At 33.3% G+C, this 27,189-nt stretch overlaps 1 protein-coding gene across 1 annotated transcript; it reads right to left on the minus strand.

Moving 5' to 3' along the window:
• LOC138318095 (alpha-(1,6)-fucosyltransferase-like) lies at positions 1–25,529 on the minus strand. Its single transcript, XM_069260196.1, has 10 exons — positions 25,462–25,529; positions 19,154–19,363; positions 17,773–17,870; positions 14,749–14,917; positions 13,390–13,504; positions 10,840–11,077; positions 10,282–10,528; positions 9,129–9,305; positions 8,627–8,777; positions 1–7,864 (listed from the first exon to the last, which is right to left on the minus strand). Exons 2-10 carry the CDS (start codon positions 19,345–19,347, stop codon positions 7,538–7,540), a joined length of 1,716 nt encoding a protein of 571 aa, XP_069116297.1. The 5' UTR covers positions 19,348–19,363; positions 25,462–25,529; the 3' UTR covers positions 1–7,537.
• Between the last annotated feature and the right edge of the window lie 1,660 nt (positions 25,530–27,189).

Raw genomic sequence — 27,189 nt, forward strand, 5'->3', positions numbered from 1 at the left:
TTTAATACACATTTGCAGTTTATTAAAATAATATATTACATATATCACTTTTATTTTTAAGGAAAATCCTTTCATTTACCGGTAATATCAAAGTTATAAGAAATAATGGAAATTAACATGAATCGTTGTGTTGTACGAAATCATGTACATGTATATATATAAACTCTCATCACTATCATAGTATTGTGAGAGCATATATAACAATATACTGTATCAGTACATACAAAACGTATGTTCTAGAACCACTAGTCACTCCACCTAAAATCACATCTTAATCTCCATGTCATTTCCAAAAATCTTCCATAAGTTCCTTCTAGTTGAAAAACCCTTGTCTGCTCGAATTTCAGTTGACAGAATATTAACGCGTATAACCAAACATAACTTAATATTTACATAGAGATCATATAACTGTCAATAACATTTCCTCATAATTGATGGACATGAAATTTTTTTTATCTTTCTTCAAATCTTCAAATACCAGAAAGATGCATTCACTTTCAGTTTGTAAACATGGAATAGAGAAAAAATTTAATTTATTCAATATATATATACACATACATGCATGTTCATTTAAATTGAGATTAAATTTTTAAAAAAAAAGAAAGAAAAAAAAAGTGAATTTTGATAATTTGCATACATTGAAAGAGAATAATGATTAAAATAAAACTATCATAAACCTGTCTTACTTTAAAACAGATTTTGAAGGAAGAAAACAATTACCAGGTACAACACATGAAATACACATAATGGGAACACAAGATTGAGGGAAAATTTAGGGTGTATACTACTGGAATGAATGGTAGATTCTTGGTAAGTTTCATCCAGATGTTGCCATAGAAGACAAGTACATGTACTGTATAATCCAAACGATTTAATAAATTATATGTACTTCATTGGATTTATCTATTTGAATATACTTGCATTATGTACAGAGATATATATACAGGTATTTATCTTTGATTCAGCAAATATTATCACCAAATTAAATCATACTTCATAAATTTCCATAATTATATGGCCTCGTTGAGTGAATAATGTTTTATACAACCAGATCTGAAACCGATCATAAAAACATAACCACAAAATTATGTTTTCCTTTAAAGTCTTTTTAAGATTAAAACATGAATGTTACATTCTTTAAGATGGAAAATGTTGTAATGTTGAAATATAATGACTACACATTGAATAGCACCATTTACACCAAAATACCAAATATATCGGGAAATGATTATCAGCTCCAAATCAAAGACAATGATTAAAAAAGAATTAAGTAGTAAGCATCAGCAGTGAAAAACAGTATGTATTTGGCTTTAGAACCTGTACAACATGGTAGAATAAGCAACAATTCTGAAAATCTTATGCTGTCATGGTAACATTCAATCATTAAGGTATACAGCTTACTAATCTGATCTATCAAAGTTACTCCCCTTTATTTCACTCTGCCATTACTGACAAAGTCAAACAAAGGGGAGTAACTCTGATAGATCAGAATGAAGCAACTGTAGCCTATAGGAAAACCTTGATTTTCAACTTAATGCAATGCAGGTATTCCAAACTCAACACAAAGTTATCAATGCCCATATCCAAGAAATTCAGGTGAACATGATCAAAGCACAAAACAATGCAACTGAATGTCAATTTCTTTTTTATTTCCATTTAAACGCCGAGAACTTTCATCTGTAAATGGTACATTGGTAAAAAAGGTGCTGTCCTTTTTTTTATCGGTAACCAAAAACAGACACTATTACACATTTGCATATTACACTGTTATCTCCTTTTGACGATGAGTATGGAGTGTTATGTCATAAGTTTGTGTTAATAATTATGTCATTTTCTGTGTAAACTATGACGTTACCCTCACAAACACTAGACATAACAATTAATACTCAATGGCAAGAAAAGGTATCACTGAAATATTTATTTCTGTACAGAATATTACAACATATCTGTATTGAAAGACAAGGTAATAAAGTGCTTGTCAGTAGGTTGCTTTCAAATCAGCAAACATAAATTAAATGCTTTATATTTAACTCCAATCTCAGTGCAAATATGTAAAATGATGTTGATGTCATAAATACAAGTACAAAATTTGCCATTTTATGACTCTCTATATTAAGTCTTTCTTTACAATAATTACTATCATTTTTCCTTTGATACAATACAATGTACATATAATCTTATAGTGTTACAATAACAAATATGAATTTCATCTCACAATATAAATAAAATCTGCTTATATGTTTGCATGTTTATACAGCCATATATTTACATTTTAATACTAAATCCTAGTGTCATCTTTCAGATACATCACAATATATACAAAAATTGACAGACATCTCCTACACTTCATGACTTGTCTCAAATCTATCAGTAATTTATTTCTCTATCCATACCCCACAGGACAAATGACCAATGCTGACTTTTCAAACAAGTGTACATAATTAAATTAAGTGTAACTTACAGTACTGCTATAAGCCTATGATTAAATGCAGAACTTTATCTTGAACATTATATTGCATGTACAGTCAAACCTGTCTATAAAGACCAGCCAAGGGTCAGGAAAAATGGTCTTTATATACAAGGCAATTGAAATTGATTATTTGGTCTTATTCAGCAGGCGGTCTTAATTGATACAGAGGTGGTCGCTTAGGCAGGTTTGACTGTAATACTTATTGTTACAGGTGGAGGTGAATAATTTTATCATATGTCTGGACGCTGTACTGATCCGAAAGTATTCAAGGTAAATTAATTTGTCTAATAATTTAATACAGTAACAACAAGTAGATCAGGCCCCAGTTTTACAAATATTCCTTAACGTAAAAGTTTACAAAAAATAAGCTATATGTACTGAAGTTGAATAAAAATCTTTAGATTTAAAGGAACTTTTCCTTAACCTCTGTTTTGCTTTCCAATGGGAAATTTTTAGAAAGGAATTTCCTTAACATAAGGAATGTTTATGAAACAGCCTAGATCATAAAATATGAATGAAAACTATTACCTTCTGTATACACAATTTTCTAAAACCTTGAATGAGAATTTTATGTAATTTATACACATTTTAAATCTCAACCTTTGTGTTGAGATATGTTAAACTACTGTCTCTCCATAGTCTATCACTCAGGATTACTGCAGCACAATCTCCACACATTTACATATATATTAGGCCATTATAGAATTTCCATTCCCAAATGATGATGATTTTTAAGAATGACTCTAAAATGGTAGAAAAAGTATGATGAAAGTGATCAAAGAAATGTGTTAATACCTTGACTAAAGGTAAAAATATTTTTCCATGAGATCAGAAACATATACACATAACTTGTCAAACCGACCCTTGTCTTATCTGAACTTCTGTGTATACCAGCGTAATTGTATGGCATTTTTCTCTTTAATTTATAGTAATCCAAATCTATATTGTCCTGTATTTAAGTAGGATATATAATCCTGTACCAGAAATCTGTCATTAAATGTCATTAAATGAAACCTGCATGACTATACCGGCCAAAAAGACAAGTTTAACTGTATATATAATACATACCATTATATCTGATGTAATCACGGATACCTCAATACTCGTAAAGCGAATGGGGCCAATTTACGAGTAAAGTTACCAGATTAATGACAGTAAAGGGATGTAAATAGTATAAGCATGTATGTACGATGTATCTACCTAGTATATGCTAAAATGAGATAACAGATGCGTACACTAGGGTAATGCCGTGTAAACATGAGGGCAAGAGAGTATGTGTAAATGAAGGTAATAGGATTATGTACATGAGGATGATTGTATATTTGTTAACATGTGGGCAATAAGGTGTGTGCTAAACATGAGGGCAAAAAATGTTTTCATGCGAGCAATTCAAATGAATAAACATGAGGGCACAAGGTTGTGTATTTGAGGGTACCTGGTAATAGGGTTTGTGTATTAGAGGGTACCTGGTAATAGGGTATGAGTACACAAAGAAAGTTCAGGATGCATTTTCACAAGTACAATGAAATGTGTATGCTACAGAATAAAAAATTTAATGGAATGATAATTCTCAACATTAATGCTATTTTACTCCTTTGTAAAATATAACCCAGAAAAGTTTTAAAACTAAGCATTACATCAGTAGAATCACAGATAAGCTCATACATACAGTTGATGGGGCGATGCATAGCTTGTTTGTTATTTAATTTAGTTACATAATAAAGCACAACCCCATACAACACGGCAACCCCCTAAATAATTTTTTTTAAATACAAATAATGAATTTATTTAGCATTAGAAACAGCTACGTACCAGGTAATAGTTGTATGTAGTTGAATTCTATATTCAACAAGTTCTATATTAATCTTCAAAATTATTATACCACTACAGTCACTTATACCCGTCTTGCACCAACTATATGATAGTCTTCAATCAGAAAAGATTCAATCATGACAACCATTGGCTAATCATGACAACCATTGGCTAATGTTTTTCAGAATCAAGCCCTCAAAAACATTTTTTTAACTGTACATACATGATATAAAAAAGTTAAACCCAGTTACTTGATACATGAAAATATGTACAAGCTAAATTCAGCTTTCTCTAACTACCATATATTTATATTACAGTCTGTATAATATATGTATGAATTTAATGAACTTACACATTATAATTCTTATTCTAATAAATTAAGCTAAATGTATTTATAATGTACATTTACATGAATACACAAAAATTCACATAATAAACAGTTACACCAACTTCTAGTACATTTATAATATAAAGATAATTTGTCATAGAACTATTTTTTTTAATTTTTGTAGATTATGGTTAAAATGATGACATTGGTATTAAACATTGTACATGGCTTTCTTTGTGAATTATCTTTTTACATCAATTTGAAAACACCACCACCCCAAATTATATTAATATAATACCTTAAATACAGTTTATCATATACATCGAGACACTAATACCATGTCCTTTTGTTTCTAAATTTGTTTTTTAATTAAAAGCAGTTGATAAGCTTCCTTAATATTTACTAAAATTTTACATTGATAGGGATGTTTTATTTCGTAATCTTTATTAATATGATATTTTTTCAATGATAATTTAACAATTTTAATATTAATAGAGTCAAGGAAATCTATTTCTCTTCCACAATGTACATGTACAAGGTATGTTCTTTGCCAATGTACTCAAGATAACTAAGATGTACTAACCTAACATTAAATCTCTCCAGCATTAATCTAATTTCTATTTGGGATTTCAAATAAATATTAACAAATAGATCATAAAATGTTATATTTGATAAATGGGGACTGAGAGAGGAAAGAGAAGAAAAATATTATAAATTGATTGACATATCAGTTGGTAAATATATTGGCTGGCTGAAACAACAGCAGCCTGTAATATCTCTCATAAAAAGTACTCAATATCGGTATGTAAATGAGTAAAAATAAGTCCATGGTATATGTAGAAAAATGCAATTACAGAAAAAGCTAAGAGGAGCAATGATTACATTATTTATCATTGGTGAAATTTATCTTAAGTTTAATAAAAAAAAAAGTACTCATGAAATCACAGTAAATAAATTATAAAGTTGCTTTCAAGAGTTGGCAATATTTTTAAGTGTTACAAGTAAATATCTGAATTTTGGTAAACTGATAATTAAGTGGTAAATCAATATTTGAAGTTATTTGTAAACAGTATCAGAGAATTTTTTTATCATGTGTTAACCTATTCAGGTCCATGTACAATGTACTTGTTATCTGGATTTCAAGTTCCAACATACAATTTTAGCACATGCATGCAGAACAAAAGCGTTATATATCAAGTTAGCCCTCATTATACATGTATATAAGGTTAATCAGATCAATAAATGAGAATAAATTAAATGGCTGAGTTTGATTGCGGACTTAAAAGAGTAGATAGTATGATATAATACCCAAAATATGTTGTAAACGAATTTTACTTTACTGTATATGTACCAGATACTATTAAAAGTGTCCATATGATACAATAAAGTGCCTAGGAATGTATCAAGTTTGTTAACTATGAAAATAATCTATCAAACACTTCTAAGAGACACATGTATTCATAACCACAGAGACCTGTCACAAATCATCTAATAAAGGTCAAATTAAATGGACCTATGGCTGGGACTATTTGTCAAGTCCTTGTGTTAGAAACTGACAATAATGGTAATATGGTAAGGTGGTTAATATCTCATGCATTAAAAGTATCATGAGAAATTATTCATGTAGCATTCTACAGTGAATAGTTCTCATTTTCATACATGTATTTAAAGCTCCCATCTTTCATATCTTTTAAGAAAAATTCAATTTACTTTCGATTTAATATATCATAAATATCTATGAAACCATAAATAAAAAAGGAAAGATAAAATAGAGAAATGATTTGATTATGTACTTATATTAATTACATATTTTTGTACAAGAAATCACCAAGTAGAAAATTTTGTGCTGTGAAGATCATAGTAAAAGGATCTTTAAAACAAATGACACAGTTTTCATTGAGACAGCAGCATATAAGTAACAATTATAACAAATCTTACAGAAAAAATACAACAGATAAGTAATGAAACAGTGTAAGATAACAACACTTTCATACAATATTCATTTACATGTAAAAAAAAACACAACACTTTCTATTGTAGTCAGTGTAAGATCTGGTCCTCATACATCTATTGAATAAGGAGGTTGATGATAAAAACAGTTTGAAGAATGAGAAGTTTGCTTTGAGAAAACAAATCATGAAAATCAGACCAGCTGACAGTCAACAATTTATCTGTTAATGTATTATGTGTGACATTATATCAGATTTTTGTTAAACATCAAATACAAATTTCCTGGTACTGGTTCTGTACTATTATCCTCCTAAATGTTAGCCCGTCATATTGCAGTTAGCCCTTTGACTGGTCTTGATCCATTCCAATCTTTATGCTAGTTCCAAAGCATATTTAATACACTGTTAGTCTGTTATGGCATGAGACTAACACCTGCATGGAGAGTTAATTTTCATAAATGTTTAAGTTTGTGCATTAATAAACAGTGCAGCGGCAGTGCATTGTGTAGTGTATACCCAAAAGTAAAATATCTGTGTAATGTATCACACACACAACAATCTTACACCACACTACTCTTAACAAACCATAACTACAGAATACAAAGCCTGAATACAAACAAACAGACAAACTTGACCTATTCCTATGACCCACAAGAAAATATTTACTTAAGGGACATGCTAATAAAAAATAACATTCTATTTATCACAATAAATAGGATGATTTGGAGGAGACGTCCTTGCAGGTCAAAGGAATTTATCAAGTCCTGTGTAAATTCATATACACCAACAAAGAATGAGCTTACAATCAACTAACCAGTTATACACTAAAACATCTTGACACCATCACACATCCCTCACTGAATGTATCCCTGTGTAAATACATACCCACACACCAGGTATGACCCCCAACCCACCTCCCATCATCCAATCAGCTGACCACATACACACTTTACACATCTTACCACTTTATCTCTCTCACTAATCACTTTGGTCGTCTACCTCTGGATAGGTCGGCTGTTCCACAATGACAATCTTACTCTGTGTTTTATAGGAGGGGAATAAACCATCCCGACCAGTCCGTCGATTCATTCCCTTAGAATATCCGTCCCAGTGATTACCAGCTATTCCTATAGAATCACCAGGCTCCATATCTATTTCTTTGGGTTGTTTTGAGACATGCCTCTCCAAAACTTCCATTTGGTGTCCATTTTGTCCACCAAAGTAATATATATCATCTAGAGACTTGAAATAGGAAGAGGCATCAGCGTGCATTGTCTGCATCATTTCATAAGCGACACGACATACCTGTGTATTGGTAAAAAAATAATAGAGTGATACACATATCAATTAATACATTAGGTTATTAACTAATGTAATTCTTGCACCAACAAATGTGTATGTATGCATACTGAAAAAATGTATTGTCTATTATCAGAACATTATTCAAGTCCTGCTTTATCCATGAAATTAATATTTCATTGTGCTTAAAATCTATTAATTCTTTTGTTTTTTGTGCAAGCAATTACATGTACTGTATTCATGGTTATAAGCATTCAGGCGATTTAAAAATTGTAACAAAGAGGGGTGCTTATTAGTGAACCAAAATGTAAGTTGTGGACGAAATAATCAGCCATATATTGACTCGTTATGTACTCATGACACATTAATCTGTTACAGTAAACATGCATATGGTTTTTAACCTTTGAATTGTGATTCACATGTAAAAAGAGTCGCAAGTTCATATGGAATACAATAGAATGTTAGAAACATAACATGTTGTAAAACATCGCTAAATCCATTGAATGGGGGCTTTACACATCTTCAACTTCTTCCCCAGAAAAGGGTAGGGCGCTTATAAGGGAACTGGTGGTTATTAGAGAGAATAAGGTAGTTTCAGTAATAAATAACTGGACCCTTAAATCATCATCAAATATCAAATTTTGAAATTATCAATTTCTTTCTCGACCAATTAATTTGCATCCCATTTACCAGAACTGGGACGACTAAAGGATAATTAATGGGTTGACTAATGGCACAGTATAATCAATGGGATAAAGCAATAATTACCTGGGAAGAGAAGGTGCAGACAAGATAGTCGGAGAGTGATAAGAAGTGGATGTCCATGATGATACCGTGTAAAGATTGGTCAGTATAACGTTTGTTAAGTCCAGCGGACTTGGAGATCTCTACGTCACTGATGAACACATAGTGTGGATACCTGTAGAGACAAAACAGAAACCGCTACAATGGAGTATATCATATATTTCAACTCTCTCTAATTGTGTTTTCTTATATTTTAGTGCTATCTCATAACATCTTCAGTAGATGTAACATTTGCAAAACGACATTTACCAAATATTGATTCTATTACGACTAATATCATAAGCCTGGTCTTATATTATTGGTTCCCTCTTATCAAAATTGTTTCAAATGTGAAATAATATCTACCATGAAGACAAAGAATATGCATTGAAAGCCATTTCAACTGTTGTTAGACACAGGTTTGATTATGTATATATTTTGGTTGTTAATCCAAAGGAAGAAACATCGAACAATAATTTGTTCTCACCTTGACTTGGCATCAGGTAGAACAGATGGGTCATCTGAAGCAAGGTAGACTTTACGTGTACGGACAGGTTCCCTGGCCTCTAGTCTTTCATAGTACTCCTCTACATAAGTCATGTACTCGTCTATACTATGGAAGGCCGCTTCTGTTCCCACTTTGTCAGTTCGCCGCACATGGACCCTATGTTCATAGCAAGACGGAATTAGTTTCACTACAAAATATTTACTTGAAAACTTGGGTTTTACAAACTTTTTGAGGTCCCTTGGGTGGAATAAAATGATGCTTATCCAATACAACTTTTGTCGTAATGTTGGCCTAAAGAATTGCTATAAAATACTTCTAATTACACCCAATGGAAATCAAATAGATGGAATACAGAAGTCATCAGATTCATAATGACGACAAACTAGCCACAGCCTACAACAACAGGCCCATGGGCCTTAATGGTCACCTGAGTTCGGATATAAAATGAAACAAAGACATATAAACATTTACACTGACCCTTGAGAAGTCAGTCTGTGATTTTATGAATTTGACTTTTTAATCTATGAAGAGTATTTGCTTCCATCAAACTTGTGAACTATGAAGGGTTTTTTAAATTTCAGTCATTTTGGTCCCATCCCTTTGGTCCTCTAGGAGGTCATCCTCTGCGAGGACTGATATGGATGTTAAAATGCTATATCTCAGGCTAATAATTCTAATCAAGTTTGACTCATTTCCTATGAAAATTGAGCAAATAATGTTCATAAATGTGTTTCCTATATAAATTTAAGAAAACTTAATATGGAAAAATTTGAGACCCCAGGGTCATATAATTTACAATTTTTGTTAAGGAAACCTTTTAAAGCTTTCCATATATGATAAGAATTTGATTCTACCATTTCCAGAATTTCGTTAGTAGATGTGTTTTCCCTGTATAATCTATAGTAAACTTAACCCTCTCCCCACCGGGAAACTAGAGACCCCAGGGTCATATAATTCACAATTTTTGTAAAGGACCTTAAGACCTTTCTATCTATGAAAAGTAATTGATTCTATCACATCTGTGAGTAGAGAAGAAGATTTTTGAAATTTTAGTCAATTTTACCCCTTTTGGCCCCTCCCACAACCCCTTCGGGTGACCTAAAAACACAACAATAAAAGATTTCCTTCTTACCCTACTATTGGCTTAGAAAAGCCCATTTTTTTCTGAGCATTTTCCATGTCTGTCTGCAGACGAGGCTGAGGACGGGTCAGGTACTTTACAAACTGACCAATCCACCATACTGCTGGGTCACCATGGAGTCGCATCAGTCGATCCGATAGGTCTTTAGGGATGGCCAAGGGGAGATAATTTGGTCTAGGGTGGAGGCTGTCAACTATGGGCATCTCTACAACTTGGGTGTCACGGATAATGTCAGGATCTGAAATGTACATTGGTAATATAGTGGTAAGGTATAAACTTAAAGTTTATATTATAAGAAGATTGAAAGGCAAACCCATTTTGGTAGTAAGCTGGTATCAATTTCCAGAGTACAATTAATAAATGCCAAGCCGCAATAATCTTGTTCTAATAAAGAAGTTAGAAAATGGTGATTAATGATAGCAGTAAATGGGAAACTGACCAAATTACAGACATGCATGTTTTCTACATCTATCACTTTCTATTTAAAAACCATGTATACTATTTGGCATAAGACTTTAATTTTGCTCCTGCTAAAGAAGACAAGTTTACCTGCCCAGGGTCTTGAACCACTGCCCTTTTTGTCCTTGCATGTATCACTTATTGGCAGGAACACAGATTCCCAGCCACTGCTAGCATAGCGCCAGCCGCGGGATTCCAGGATTAAGGTTCTCTGTGTAGCGTAGGCTACCATCATACAGTATGTGACATGGTGGAGCTGACATCCATACCCACAGCCCTTACTCAGGTTACACACAAGCTTCTTAGCCGACCCACAATCAGCTGGGTTCTACAACCACAGAAGAATGTTTATCAAATAAGCATGAATGACCCAGATCATTTTCATATGATATACACATATATATGTATATAGGTTCCTTAAGGGGAATCTTTTTTCTGATTGTTTTTGACAAAAACCTTCTCTTGTTAAATTTTTCTTAAAGTCTGGAAAACCAAAGGGTTTTTTGTGAAAAGTCTTAATTCGGACAAAGACAAACAAGAGGCCCATGGGCCTTAACGGTCACCTGATTTCAGATACAGAATGAAACAAAGACATGCATATAAACACTATATATTGGCCCATCAGGCCCTTGAAGTCAGTCAGTGATTTTATAAATTTGACTTTTTAATCTATGAAGATTATGTGAATTCAGAAGAAAGATTTTTGAAATGTTATCCATTTTGACCCCTTTTGGCCCCACCCCTCTGGCCTCTGGGGGTCGGCCAAGACCAATATGGATATGATGTTAAAATGCTATCTCAGGCTAATAATTCTAACCCAGATTGACTAATTTCCTATGAAAACTAAGCAAATAATGTTCCTAAATGTGTTTTTCCTTTATAAACTATAGTAAATTTGACCCCCTCCCCAGGGGAAAATCTAAGATCCCAGGACCATGAAATTCATAATTTTTCGTAAAGGGCCTTAAGACCTTCCAATCTATCAAGAGTATCTGGTTCCATCAAATCTGTGAATTCAAAAAGAAGATTTTTGAAATTACCATTTTGACCCCTTTTGGCTCCGCCCCTCTGGCCCCTGGGGTCAGCCATGAACAATATGGATATGATGTTAAAATGCTATCTCAGGCTAATAATTCTAACCCAGTTTGACTAATTTCCTATGAAAAATAGGCAAATAATGTTCATAAATGTGTTTTTCCTATATAAACTTAAGTAAACTTGACCCCCTCCCCAGGGGGAAACATGAGACCCCAGGGTCATATAATTCACAATTTTTGTAAAGGACTTTAAGACCTTTCCATCTATGCAGAGTATTTGATTCTACCAGTTCCAGTATTTCAGAAGAAGATTTTTAGCCTATTTGACCCGTTTTGGCCCCATCCCTAAGGCCCCTGGGGATCAGTCATGGAAAATTTGTTGATAAGATTCAATGGCCATCACATAGGGATAATTCTGACAACAATTGACTAATTTCCTATTTTAATGACTAAATAATGCTCAATGTGTTTTCCCTATATAAACTATTGTAAACTTAACCCCCTCCCCAGGGGGAAACATGAGACCCAAGGGTCATATAATTCACAATTTTCATAAAACACCTTAAGACCTGTCCATCTATGAAGAGTATTAGATTCTACCATTTCCAGTATTAAGAAGAAGATTTTTAAAGTTTGAGCCTATTTGTCCCTTTTGGCCCCGCCCCTCTGCCCCGAGGGGGTTGACCAGGATCAATATAGATATATGATATTAAAATGTTATCTCAGGCTAATAATTCTAAACAAGTTTGACACATTTTCTATGAAAATTGAGCAAAATATGCTCATAAATGTGTTTTCCCTATATAAACTATAGTAAACTTGACCCCCTCCCCAGGGGGAAACGTGAGACCCCAGGGTCATATAATTCACAATTTTTGTAAAGGACCTCAAGACCTTTCCATCTATGAAGAGTATGTGATTCTACCATTTCCATAATTTCAGAAGAAGATTTTTGAAGTTATAGCCTATTTAACCCCTTTTGACCCTGCCCCTAAGGCCCCTGGGGGTCAGTCATGGAAAACTGGTTAATAGGATTCAATAGCCATCTCATACTGATAATTCTGACAATATTTGACTCATTTCCTATTACAAATAACCAAATAATGCTCAAAAATGTGTTTTCCCTATATAATCTATAGTAAACTTAACCCTCTCCCCACCCGGAAACTAGAGACCCCAGGGTCATATAATTCACAATTTTTGTAAAGGCCCTTAAGACCTTTCTATCTATGAAAAGTAATTGATTCCATCACATCTGTGAGTGGAGAAGAAGATTTTTGAAATTTTAGTCAATTTTACCTCTTTTGGCCCCTCCCATAGCTCCCTGGGGGGTGAGGATCATATAATTCACAATTTTGATTGGCCTTATGCCTTAGAAGGTTTGTGCAAAATTTCATTGAAATTGCTTCAGCAGTTTTGGAGAAGAAGTTGAAAATGTAAATTGTTTACGGACATACGACGGACGACGCACGACTGACGACGCACGACGCACGACGCATGGCGACGGACAAAAGGCGATTAGAATAGGTCACTTGAGACTTCGTCTCAGGTGACCTAATAAAATCCTCTGAACTCCTTCCTTTGGGAAAAAATATGCTCAAACCTGCAAGTATTTAAATCTTCGCTGAACCAACTGCCCTAATTCTTCAGATTCCTTCTTCATTAGTTCACCAGCATTGTCTACATTTCTGAGTTCATAGAAGTCTTTATGTAGCGTCCTTCAAATGTTGAAAATACATTCAGTTACCAAGTCCAATCTATATATATTCAACGTTTTTAAATCAAGACAGATCTGTATGCTAAACAATTTTTGACCCAATAAGCACCCCTGTACCAATAAGCACCCCTGTACCAATAAGCACCCCTGTACCAATAAGCACCCCTGTACAAATAAGCACCCCTGTACAAATAAGCACCCCTGTACAAATAAGCACCCCTGTACAAATAAGCACCCCTGTACAAATAAGCACCCCTGTACAAATAAGCACCCCTGTACCAATAAGCACCCCTGTACCAATAAGCACCCCTGTACAAATAAGCACCCCTGTACCAATAAGCACCCCTGTACCAATAAGCACCCCTGTACAAATAAGCACCCCTGTACAAATAAGCACCCCTGTACAATAAGCACCCCTGTACAAATAAGCACCCCTGTACCAATAGCACCCCTGTACCAATAAGCACCCCTGTACCAATAAGCACCCCTGTACCAATAAGCACCCCTGTACCAATAAGCACCCCTGTACAAATAAGCACCCCTGTACAAATAAGCACCCCTGTACAAATAAGCACCCCTGTACCAATAAGCACCCCTGTACCAATAAGCACCCCTATACAAATAAGCACCCCTGTACAAATAAGCACCCCTGTACAAATAAGCACCCCTGTACAAATAAGCACCCCTGTACCAATAAGCACCCCTGTACAAATAAGCATCCCTCACCATTTTTGAGGCCCCAATTTCACTTACCCTTTTAAAATACAGACTAAAACTATGAAAACTTGAAGGTTTTTCTTTTATAAATTGATTATCGGTTTACTCTAAGCAATAATTTTTGTGAAATGTTTGCTGAAATTTGGTCCTGTTAAACACTCCCTCATTTTTAAATTTTTTAACTGACCTGGCCCCGATTTCTCGAAACAAAAGTGCAGACTTAAGTCAAAACTTAAGTTTTTCTCCTTATGTAACTTATAAGAAAATTTATGACTTAAGTCAGTTTTTGACTTAAGTTTGTTTCGAGAAATTGGAGCCAGGAGACACATTTGGCAGAATACAGTAATTATTATCTGCTCTATTCTGATTTTTTAATCAATGACAATCACATAAAACTCCACTTTAAGATAACAAGGATAATATGGGTTACCATTAATTTTTTACACTTTGCTTGAGCAGAAAACAACATAAATGCAATGCACTTGAACAAAACACAATCAAGATAAATTAAAAACATGACTAGCTCACTTTTGATAGTCGGCACCATCAGTTAAGGCTTTGTCTACTAGATGTGGTATGTCACTTTTAGAAACACTCTTTAATTTCTTCAGTTCAGATCGCATATAATACCAAAACTCCACCACATCGTTTTCTATTTTACGACGTCTCTGTTCATGTAGAAGAGAAGGTCCAGATGCTGAAAATTCAGAAACAAAACTTTTTGTTTTAATTTTCATAATAATAAAATTCAACAATAAATTCATAGATTGTTTTGAATATTTAATGGCCAACAGGCACTAAAAGTTTCAAAAATCAGACATAGATGCTGAAGTGCGTCAGTTTGACTTTACCTATTTCTTTTGATAAGTTATTAATAACAGAATGAAACAATGTGAAGGAACCATTTAGGTCCATTTCTCTTTAAAGTTTATGATTGCAGCTGGATCAATACAATAAAGGATTTTAAAGATCCTCAATACCATTACCTAACATTAACAGACATCCTGTTAGGAATCCTTTATTCTGGTAATGGTATAAGAGTACTAATGCTGTCCACACTGACAACTCAACCTGAATCCAGTTGTTCAAAGAGTGATAAGGCAAAACAGATGATAAATGAAGGAGGGGTATCACTTTGGGCTGTTTTACAGCTACTTAGTGATAAGCAAAATATTTTGCATGAAGATACCTTAGGGTCAGCTGTATATTGTATGCTATTCAGAATATCCGATTTTTTTTTTGCGCTCATAGTAATTGCAGAGGTCAAAGGTCAAAGGGTGAAAATTCACATTTTCATTGTTAAAGTCCTAATTAATTAATCAAAGTACTCAAAGTACTGCAAATACAATGCAGCAAAAACAGAAAAATAGAATGTAATCAAATGAATTTCCAAAATCAAAATATATAAACCATATCATAAAGACTTTGATATTAATTATTTCAAGAACACTCAACTGATCACAGAAAATCCATAAGTTTTGTTTGCCATTTTTCTGAAGTAAAGTTCCTATATGAAATAAAAGATTTTAAAATTACAAAAGAAAACAAAAATGAATTTTTATCCTATACTCTTGTTTTTTATGTTGCACATACACTTATTTTGGTAAAACCATGCACACATGAGGGCAGCCTTATAAGTTATATTGCCTTTATCTTAGATCTGTTTGTTTTAAAAATCATTTTAAAACATTATTTTAAGGTACACAGAAAGAACATCTGATTAGTTTACTTTATAACTCTCAGGTACTCTCAGGTCTATAAACTTTAGATAGTTAGTCCAATTTGAATTATTATTAACAGGGATTATGTAAGTTGAACTGAGGAGTCACCAGCAGGCAACAGTCAGGGAGATCTGGTATTATAAGGTACAGTTGACCTAGCAGGTGCTGTGTATTCTATACACACTCTGTGTATTCTACCAATCAGAAGGCAGTCTTCCCATGACTACTGATTGGTCCAGAGGATTATTATTCAAAGAATAGGGAATTTATGAATGGAAGTTTATGAATGAAATGGTTCAAGAGGTCACCACTAGATGTCATTGTAGAGCAAGTCCTACAAATCAACAGTAAACCGGTTAGCAATAATACAAACGCTACATGCGTTGTATTAAAAAATAGAATAGAGATAACATTTTTTGAAGATTTTGCCTATAAATATTGGATTTTGTTAGCTTTCATAAAATCATTTTATCTTGATTTAAAAATCAAAACTTTTGAACAACTGGGTCCTGGTCTTCAAACCACCAGTAGTAAAGATATAATTGTACAGAATGTTATGCCCTAAATTTTACTTAAAACCACTTCATTTTTTTCATTTTCAAATAATTTTCTGAAAGAACTCAAACACAAATTCCAATGTTATGTGAATAACTGAATAAACGACTTACGTCTAAGTAAAAGCCATTGATTGCAAATTTAGGTATCTGAGAATAGGTTGATAATAAGGATGGCCGAAACATTGTACACCATATAACGGGTTATTTTTCGCCAGTTGCAAATTACGCCATTTGTACCCAAAAATAGGATATTTAATTTTTCGCCACTTTATCCTTTCGCCATTGAAGACACAGGTTGAAATTAAAACTGTGTACTTCATCATATCCGTTTTATTTGTAACTCTACATGTACACATGTCTCCCCGTCACATAAAGTTCCCCCAATCTCCACAAAGCCTAATTTGACAACAGTGACATCCCCTGAATGATGATGTGACATTGTTTTACCGGTAATTAAATTTTATTTCGCAGAAGCAAAATGCTTTTTGAAAAGTCACATTATTTAAAGTTAATATATTAGGTACAGCCATGAATATAATTGTGATTTGTTCTCAACCATGTTCCTTTTTATCAATTTTGACTAATTGCATGCAGTGGCGGCCATCTTGGTTCCAGGTCTGCAAAAATTGCCCAAAAAAATTGACCTCAGAATAGTTTTATGTCACTAGTAACAATATTATTTTTATAGCTTAAAAATACAACAAAAATGAACTTGGACCTTAAACGGATCCCTGCTGACCAGTGAATAAAGGGAGATCTCTTACTGATTTTAGAAAATTTGAAACAGTTAACAAAATTTGTTTTTTTACTCATAATCATGGTATTTTTCACTTTAAACCTTTTGAATATGATTTAACCTACATATTGAAATCGATTAAAGGCCAATTGGACAAGTACTTAAATATCTATAAGAAGTTAAATCTTAAACACCGAAAGGCTGTGGCGGCCATCTTGGATGCTGGTCGGAAATAATGAAACCGGTCGGCACATCTACAGGTCACCAGAAATGACCTCCATTATTTCATGGAGATCCGACTTATAGTTATTGAGAAAATGGTCAGACAATGTCGCGGTGGAAAAGAAGAACCAGAAGAAGAAGATTAAGAAACAGAGCAAACACAATAAGTTCCCCACTCCGTTGGAGGAACTTAATAAGGTAAGAAGAATGATTTCCTGCCTCTGGTTAGTATTATACCAATGAAAGATTTTTAAGCTTGAATGAAATTTTTATGACGAGCAAACTAAGTCTTAATTGATATGATACAAATACATACCTTCACAGACTTTTGAGCTTGCAACAGCAACAGCTTTTTCTTCTACATTTTTCTTTTTCTTTCCAACAGGTTCAACATCTCCTGTTTTTATTTCATTTCTAAAGAAAGAAATAAACCAAAATGAAATAGTAATTCATGATAGAAAAGTGTAAAGAAGTAAAAAATCTTTTAGATTGTTTCACAGCTCTACTTGATGTTTTATTCATTCCTTTTGGTTTCGATAAACAAACTTTTATTTTTGTTCTACATTCCTCCAACTCCATTTCCTTCAAAGCTGACAATGAAATTCTGCTAGTTATAAAACAGTATATTTATAGAATGAGATGTCTCCATAAGTCTCTCAGTACTAATGGTCTTGTCAATTCTTTAAAAGATTATTATAATACTCAGAAATATATAGCTTACAGCCAAGGAGAAATAGCAAAAATTAAATTTGAGAAAGATAGGAAAATTGGGAAAAAATAGCTAAACTTTAACCTTTTATTTGTACACATCACCCTGAAATATTTGCAATATGATAATAATAGATGTATACAATTTTTTTATATATATTTAGATTTTTCTTAATTTTATTTTTATTATTTATTTATTCATTGTTATCATTTTTTTGTTTTTGCTGATATAACCTCTTATTTCTTCGATCTTCGCTTACTGTACATGCCACTCTAAATACCATCTCTCTATCTACCCCTCCCCTTTATCTATCTTTTTTTTTCTCTCTCTCTCTCTCTTTCTTTGCTTTCTCTTTGTTTTTCTTTTCTGTTGTTTTTTGTTTTTCGTCTCTCTCTCTGTATATTTGATAGTATAAGGTGTATGTGAAGAATGAAATTGTCCTCGTTTGTCATGTCAAATGTGTTACAAAATTTGAAAAAAAAAAATACCAAAAAAAAAAAAAATTTCATGATGGAAAATTGGAGTTTTGATATTTTCCTGTAGTTTTACAAATACCAGAAGCGTTTGAGATAATCTGATAAACTATCGCTAGTAAACATTCATTTAAATCAATGGTTCTATCCAAATATAAGTTTTACCATAAATCTATATATTTTTTTATTTGTTATATTGTACTGTATGTTGGTACAATGAACATTTATTAATATTTTAATTCACTGATGTACTAGACATCTACTTATCTATGTTCTAAAACTTAAATATTAATTTGGTTTCAATGTATATTTGATAAATGGGTTTGCATGCAACAGGAATTTATACCACTTATGTAAAATTCAATCGGCATCATCAGTAACGTGAGAGCAATACCTTCAAATTATTCAAACATTCAGTATTGTTTATTTGCAGTACATGTAAATGTACTTAAAATGTTAACAACAGAATCAAATGACAATCATGACATAGATATATCTTCCTTCAGTAGACTTACTTTATATCTGCCACCAAACTACGGAACTCATCGTTCTGTGCTTTAAGTTTATCTAGTTCCCTGAGTGCTCGTTTTAATTGTCGTTCAATATCACTGGGGTTTGTTTCCGAAGACTGGAACATAATGCTGGACATATACACCATAATCCCCAGCCATACCAACAACACACAGCCAATCACTTTCCACGTCTTCATTTCTAGGTCATCACTCCTGAAAACAGTACAAATTTAACTCTTGAGTCTCTCATTAACATGATTTCATAAGCATTTAATCATGGCTCTCAATAACAATTTTGAAGGCTGAAACTTATCTCAAAATTTTGTCTTCGATATGAACAAGCTTTATGAAACCTTTTGGTGAAATTCAAGATATTACCAAATCTATACATTATTGAAAAGTAGTGTAGTGACGTCAGTGATGATTATATAGATTATTCCCTTCTGAACATGTAAAGCTTGTTGAGAGAAGTCAACTAGGTCAAATTAGCTAATCATCTGTCATTTATAGACTTTTTGTTTGTTAGTTTCCATAGTTATGTACATCAATCTTTTGTAACATTTTATGTCTTACAGATAATAGTCAACCATCGAAATGCCTTAAACAGTTCATATAAAGAAAGCATCACTTTAAATCCACAAAAGTTGAAAGCCCAAATACCCTGTAGCGAAGGAAACATAAGTATCCTCTGTAGAGGTCTAGTTACAGGACGGTCAAATCAAAATGGAAGGATTCAAAGCTAATGTCACACCATGTCTTTCTCATCAGAAATCTAGGGAGCATGATTGGTAGCACAAATTCATTGATTGTCTCTGTGGCAGATCCTAATCATGCATCTACAAATTAGTGAATGGGTAGTGGCTGCTGTCAGAGATGGGAGCCTTATACTGGATGGTAATGCTCATCAAATTACAGTATATAGCAATCCCATCAATATGAAATATCTGTGAACAGTACGGACATTGTAACCATCCACAAACCACAAATTCTATCCCTCCCAAAGATATCTTAAAAATAGAATTCATATATTTCTTTTCACACTACTGCTGTTTGTTACTATTTTACATTATATTGACAGTCAGGATCATTTAAGGATGTAGTAGGTTTAGGAAGCAGAGAAAGTCAGAGTACCCAGAGAAAAATCATGCTCAACAAGCTAAACACCATATTGCTTTGATTTAAATGATCCCTTTACTTTAACATATATGTATATATGTTCAGTTCATGTGGAGATGTTCTGCAACCCAGAATACTATTATACCACAGATTCAATTACATTTTACTGACCTAAGGCTTCTAAAATTTTAATGTAATAACATCTGATGTCTTAATTGAAAAAGGAAACTACTTTTATAATTTGATCGTTCAAAACTTCAAATCATGTACAGGATACAAATCAAGTTAGTCCTAGTAATTTTTAATTCCAAGGTCATGACTTACAAAAGTGTATGTATTTATGTAATTTTATCACATTTGGCTACTGCACTGACAGGAAAAAGATCATTCATCTCAACAAATTTGACAGTTAAAAATTCACAGTGTAGAATCTTATTATCCAATCCCAATAAGCTGAAATCACTGAAACATACAAGACATCTGACCACTATGAGCAATGGCCGACAGTAAGCTAGTTTTACATTTCACATACATTTCACTACAGTGGACTTTTCTGGCATATCACAGTAAAACCAACTAATCTAATTTCTATTAGAACTGGTTTGTTTCCGAAATACATGTATGAGCAAATTTTGATACCGGTAATTAATTTTTTACAAAAAAAATACCGGTACTTTTATATAAACTAGATGCTAACTCACTTCTTCAATAACTGTGCTAAATATAACCATTTCATGAAACTCTATGAAGCCTATCAATTCACAAGCCATGCAACACATACATAGTAGCGTCTATCAGTGCTGATATTCTATCAAAGACATTCTCTTAAACAAATTGGTAGACCTATTCCAGATTTCTAAGCATTGATTAGTCACACTAAACCCTTCATTTACCTGGTACAATGTGGCTTTCAATTCATCACATTTGTATGGATATGTATATTATATTAGGCTATCATTTTACTTCATTGCATTAATAAGTACATCCCGGGCTGTTGATGGACATATTGATTTTACACATCAAGAGAAACCGGATGTGAGAGTTAGGAGTATAACCAGCATGTGATTTACGATTCATAATAAACATTAATGTATTGATTATTTTACCCATCAATTCAATTGGTAATTAGAGTTAGGGTAGAGAATATATGACTCTTTCATATGTACATATGTAGGATAGAACTATTCCACCCGAGGGTACAGAATTTTGGGTCAGAACCGAGGCTTGCCGAGGTTTCTGACCCAAAATTCTGTACCCGAGGGTGGAATAGTTCTATCCTACATAATTTACATATGAAAGAGTTATTTTCTCACATTGCTTGTCGAGTTACTTGCACGAAAGGTGAGGCAGCCATTTTGTTACAAAATCTTAACTTCTTAAATAATTGATCGATTTTAAAAATAAGAACGCCATTCGAAAGAGCTCATCAAAGTTTGGTTTATATTTTTAAATATAAACAAGAAATCTTAGGTAAAACGGTTTGAAATGCAAATTAAACAAATGAAATGGTAAATAAATCCGGCAAATCAATCGAAATAGAAGAAAAATGACGTCAACTTTGGCTGATATGACGTCATCTGATTGTTCGGCAATTGTGACGTCACAGCTATGTAAGATAGATTTATCTTACATAGCTGTCTTTCATGGGACAACTCTATCTTACATGGCTAGCTATGTGAGAACAAGTTTTATTATGATGGTTAATTATAAGACTGTAGAATAGCTGAGAGTAAATATACATGCTTTAGTGGTAATTAATTTCAAAACACAAACACTAAACATTCTTATTTGACTTGATGCATACCGTATTTTACTCAATAATTATAAGTGCCCAGGACACTTATATTATTGTTAAAATTAGGAGAACTTAATAGGACCAAATTTGGACTAACATTTGACAAAATTATTGCACATAGGTAAGCCATTAATCATACCAATTACAATCAAAAACCATCAAATAAAGACACCAACGTTTTTTTCAAGTTTTCAGTCTGTATTTAATAATTTCTTTCAAAAAAGGGATGGGCCGTAAAACTGAAACTAACAAACAAACAAATCAAAACTCGGAAAGGGACAGGGCACTTATTGGGTTACAATTCTTGAATAGATAAGAACTTTGTAGAGTAATTGACAGTAACTTACATATCTAATTGGTAATCAATCTCAGTACCTATACACTAGATCTTCTAACAATTCTTACACTACGAATTAAAGCTATCCTTATAGCAAATAAACTATGACTAAATTAATGTGGTTATCTTCAAAAACAAAGTTTCTCAAGTGTTATTTGTTATGCACCTTAGTAATACATCACAGATTTAAATTAGATGTGTATCCAGTGTATAATCCCACTGCATATCCTATGTGATGAATCAATTACAATATCTTAATGTCATTAATGATTAACATTGATGTATGATTGCAATGGCTGGTTGCATAACAAAAGACTGTAGCATTGAGAGATGTAATATTTCCCCTACAGTAAAGAGCTTTATTATGTAAAGGGGAGATTATTATAGCACAGGTAAAATGCTTTCCATGGAAGTTTTTTGCAGTCTAGGACATAATTTACAATGACGCAACACACTCTATGTAACTTGGTAATAATTTTAAACCAGTGCATTAATTATCAATAGAACTAGAATAACCAGGTATTCCCACCAGACCTATTATTTGGGCATCACATAGGTGGTGGTGGAAAGCCAGAGTACCTAGAGAAAAAGCACCGTATCATTTTTCTTGCCCAAAACTTTTGTGAAATATTCAGCTTTACATTGGTATTTCATATTAATTACTCTATAAGACAGGTAATTGTTGAGAAGAATGGTTTTTATTCTCCGTTTATAGGCATCGCAGTGTTTAGTAGTGTAAAGAGACCGTGATGAATCCTTTTAGTTATCACATGTAAATACTTGGATAATGTAGTGGCTATTAAGTAATTATCTTTGTTGATTTTGATTTTTTTTTCAATAGATGTTATTTTTAGTAGATGCATGATATACCATAAACTTTGAACCAAAACAACAATCAGTAGTCAATCTTTTGCAGCCATCTGACAAAATATTACGTAAATGACATAAAACTTTCAATAATCAAACATCAGTAATACTGTGAATTCATGATCAATGTTGTTAATATATTTTAGTTTTGTTAACATATTTTAAAAGCTAACTTAATACATGTAGTCACCTAATAAGCAAAAAGGTGGAAAAGCAACAGAAAATTTATATATATTAAGTCTCTTTTTAACATTACTATAATACACCTGCAAACATATGCATTATCCAATTCCATATTCCATAGCAATGAAAAAACTGAATTAAACTTTGAAACTATTTTATTCTAAGATATCCTCTGATATTCAAACTTGTATATAATGATAATAAAGTCTGATCAGGATCCAAAAACATATGATCTGTAATGTACTCCCTCATTATAAATGTTTCAATTGTTAGCAGCATGCATGTATTGCAATCAAATCACATCTGTTTGATATTGGTCGGATGTAGGAAGAAAAAATAATCTATAAATAACTAACCGTAAATTTGTAATGGTTGAGTAATAAGTAGTTACAAAATAAAGTTAAACAAGGACATAGTCATTCAGATCCCCCGCCAATGGAGATATCAAAACTGAAGTAAGTTTGATTGTGGAGACTTATGTGTATGAAAAAAAAACAGGAAAAAGGAAGTTGAGCTAAAGAAAGATGGAGTATAATTCAAGTAGAGCGGGGCTGCAATTGTTGAATCAGGTATACAGCCTTGACATTTGTTGGCGATAATTTTCCGGGTTTTTTTTTTTAATATTTTTAGGTGAAAAACTATTAACCTGTTTATAACTAGTACAATGGCAGTGTCATAAAGGGCCTAAAAAGAATGTGTCTATGAAGTTTCGTGGAAATATCTCTGCTGGTTTTAGAGTTATGCTCCGGAAATGAACCTGCTACAAAAATATGATATTTTCAGCAATGTTTCTATGGTTACAGAAAAAAGCACAAAAAATGAAAACCTAAAAATAGCAAATGGCACTACTAGACCATAAGAACAATGTGTCTATGAAGTTTCATGGAAATATCTCTGCTGGTTTTAGAGTTGTGCTCCGGAAACGATTCTTACACAAAAATCTGCCATTTTCAGCAATGTTTCCATGGTTACAGAAAAAAGTACAAAAAGTGAAAGCCTTAAAATAGCAAAAGGCACTACTAGACCATAAGACTAATGTGCCTTTGGAGTCCTGTGCATATATCTCAACCGGTTTTCCAATTATGCTGCGGAAACGAACCTGGTACAAAATATGATATTTTCAGCAATGTTTCCATGGTTACAGAAAAAGTGCAAAAAATGAAAACCTAAAATAGCAAAAGGCACTACTAGACCATAAGACCAATGTGTCTATGAAGTTTCGTGGAAATATCTCTTCTGGTTTTAGAGTTATGCTCCGGAAACGACCCTGGTACAAAAATATGATATTTTCAGCAATGTTTCCATGGTTACGGAAAAAGTGCAAAAATTGAAAACCTAAAAATAGCAAAAGACACTACAAGACCATAAGACCAATGTGTGTATGAAGTTTCGTGGAAATATCTCTACTGGTTTTAGAGTTATGCTCCGGAAACCATTCGTACGGACGGACGGACGGACGGAACCCATTTGTATATCCCCCACCAATTTCGTTGGGCGGGGGATAATTACCAAAATAAAAATCATTGAATACATTGTGCAGGTGTCATTTGTGAACTTTCGTTTTAATCAAAAAGGATATTGAACAAGACCAAGACCTTACGTGTACACACACACATATATATATGTACATGTGTATAAACTGATAAACTGTCACAATTAGTTGAAAAAGGATTTTTTTAAACACACATGGATATGTATCAAATTATATTGTCAGATTATTACCAACAAGAACACAACTTCCCCCACATAATAATGTTTCATACGCGTCTGACAGCATTTATTAACTGGCATTACGAAAGTGTTAATTTGTAGACACCTGCGTATACAGTAGACCTGCTGTCACACACAATATCAGAAACTACTGATAAACCCGTTGTCCCTTCGATGCCGGCACTCTCTGAAAATAAGGTGAATTTAACTTAAAAAATCGTAAAAATAAAGCACAGAAGCGAAGAAACGTGCAAATGTCCAATTCTAATATAACAACCCACAACTAGTAAAAGAAATACCTACTTTCTCTGTTAAGCAAATTGCTGATGTGTCCTCGGCAATGCTGCAGGCGTCTGGACTTCAGATCAATGTACGGAAAACGCTTAACATTAATCCCTACGCCTTTAAGCGCAGTTGTGACGCTGGTAAAATTGTAGTACAGTAGCCAGATCGGAAAAGAATTCGGATTTATTTTAAACAAAAAATTAAGTGTCTAGAAAAAACCTATGAAATGAATAAAAGTTTACATTCGAACGATAAATTATTCTATTATAGACAAGGTTTAAAATAATCAGGAAAAAATCTGCAGATATGTGTCGATGGGATTCCTGTTTAGGTATAAAAAGTCTTCTATCTTTGATCAACACATGTTATGTGAACAGTTTATATTTAGTTATGTTAGTTATATTTTATGAAAACTGAAATGTTATCTGCACCAGCGTTTCCTTAATCCATTAAGATGTTTCATGGGTCTAAATTAAATAGATAAAAAACATACTGCCATTCGATTTTTACTAATCTAAAAATGGTTCATTGACACTCAGATCCCTGTTCTCTGAACCTTTGTAAAGGAAACTTTTCCCTCGAGTCATAAGTTGTTCCTATCCACAAGAAAAATGTCCTCTTAGACAAAAGCTATAGAACCAACTAGTATAATATACCAGCTACATATACACAGAGATCGATATCAGTGGCGTAGGAAGATGAAACGTAATGGGGAGGGGCAAAGGTCCTCAATATTTCGTAACCCACCCACCCCTCGCGCGCCCCGCACCCACAGGAGATAATTGATATATATTTTTCATATATTATTACATATATAATCCTTGTATACATCTATAGACATTGGCGTCGATAACAGGAGATAAATGAATACGCAAATTAGCGTGCGAGTTTGGGGGGGTCCGGGGTTATCCCCGGAAACATATTACGATTAAGAATGACTGAGATGAGCTTTACGATGTATTTTGATGCTTTTGTGAGCGCCGAATGCGCGAGATTTTGGTGTTTTAGGGGTCTGGGGGTCAACCCGGGAAAAAATTACAATTTAGAATGGCAGAGATGAGTTTTACGATGCATTTTGTTGAGTTGCGAGCGCAATTAGAAATGATAATTGTGAGTGTTCAGATTGAGCTGGGTTGCATAATGGTATGACAACATACCGCGGATATACACCATCGGCACTTCTCAAGAAAACAAAACTATTTGCCTATCCACTCAGCAGTTTATAAAGATTCAAATAGATTTAATTAGAATACTATACTACTATTTTTGCTTAAACATTTTAATCAAGTCCTTCCCGGCTCGGATGACAAATGTATTGTGACAAGTTCAAAAAGGATCAGCGAGTGACAAGGAGAGAAACACCATGGGCACGGCATGTGATAGACATTAGATCAGTTTGTATGGCATGACATAAGGATAAGTAATTACAGATGTGATTGTCACCTGAGCTGGAAAAGACCCATTACTCTAGCATTATAATCATTATCATTATATTATATGTTTGCAGTGGCGTATGAAGATGAAACGTCATGGGGGGCAAAGGTCCTCAATATTTTGTAAACCCCCCCCCCCTACCCTCACCCCCGTTACAGGAGGAGATTATGCTTTATGTACATTTTTCATATATCACTAAATTTAATCCTTGTACACATTTATAGACAGTGGGGTCGCTAAAAGGAAATTAACAAATACGCAAATTGGCCAAATTAGCGTGTAAGCGTCGAAGGCGCGAGATTTTGGTGTTTT

This window comes from Argopecten irradians, chromosome 3, assembly GCF_041381155.1.
Source record: "Argopecten irradians isolate NY chromosome 3, Ai_NY, whole genome shotgun sequence".
In the NCBI taxonomy this organism is placed as follows: Eukaryota; Metazoa; Mollusca; class Bivalvia; order Pectinida; family Pectinidae; genus Argopecten; species Argopecten irradians.

Excerpts from the sequence above, each read along its gene's own strand:
- LOC138318095 (XM_069260196.1), bottom strand. The coding sequence starts at position 19,347 with ATGAAGACGTGGAAAGTGATTGGCTGTGTGTTGTTGGTATGGCTGGGG. Across the intron at positions 11,078-13,389 it reads GAAGATTTAAATACTTGCAG|AACCCAGCTGATTGTGGGTC; the intron begins GTTTGAGCATAT and ends CTGTGGTTGTAG. Across the intron at positions 8,778-9,128 it reads CTACCTGATGCCAAGTCAAG|GTATCCACACTATGTGTTCA; the intron begins GTGAGAACAAAT and ends TTGTCTCTACAG.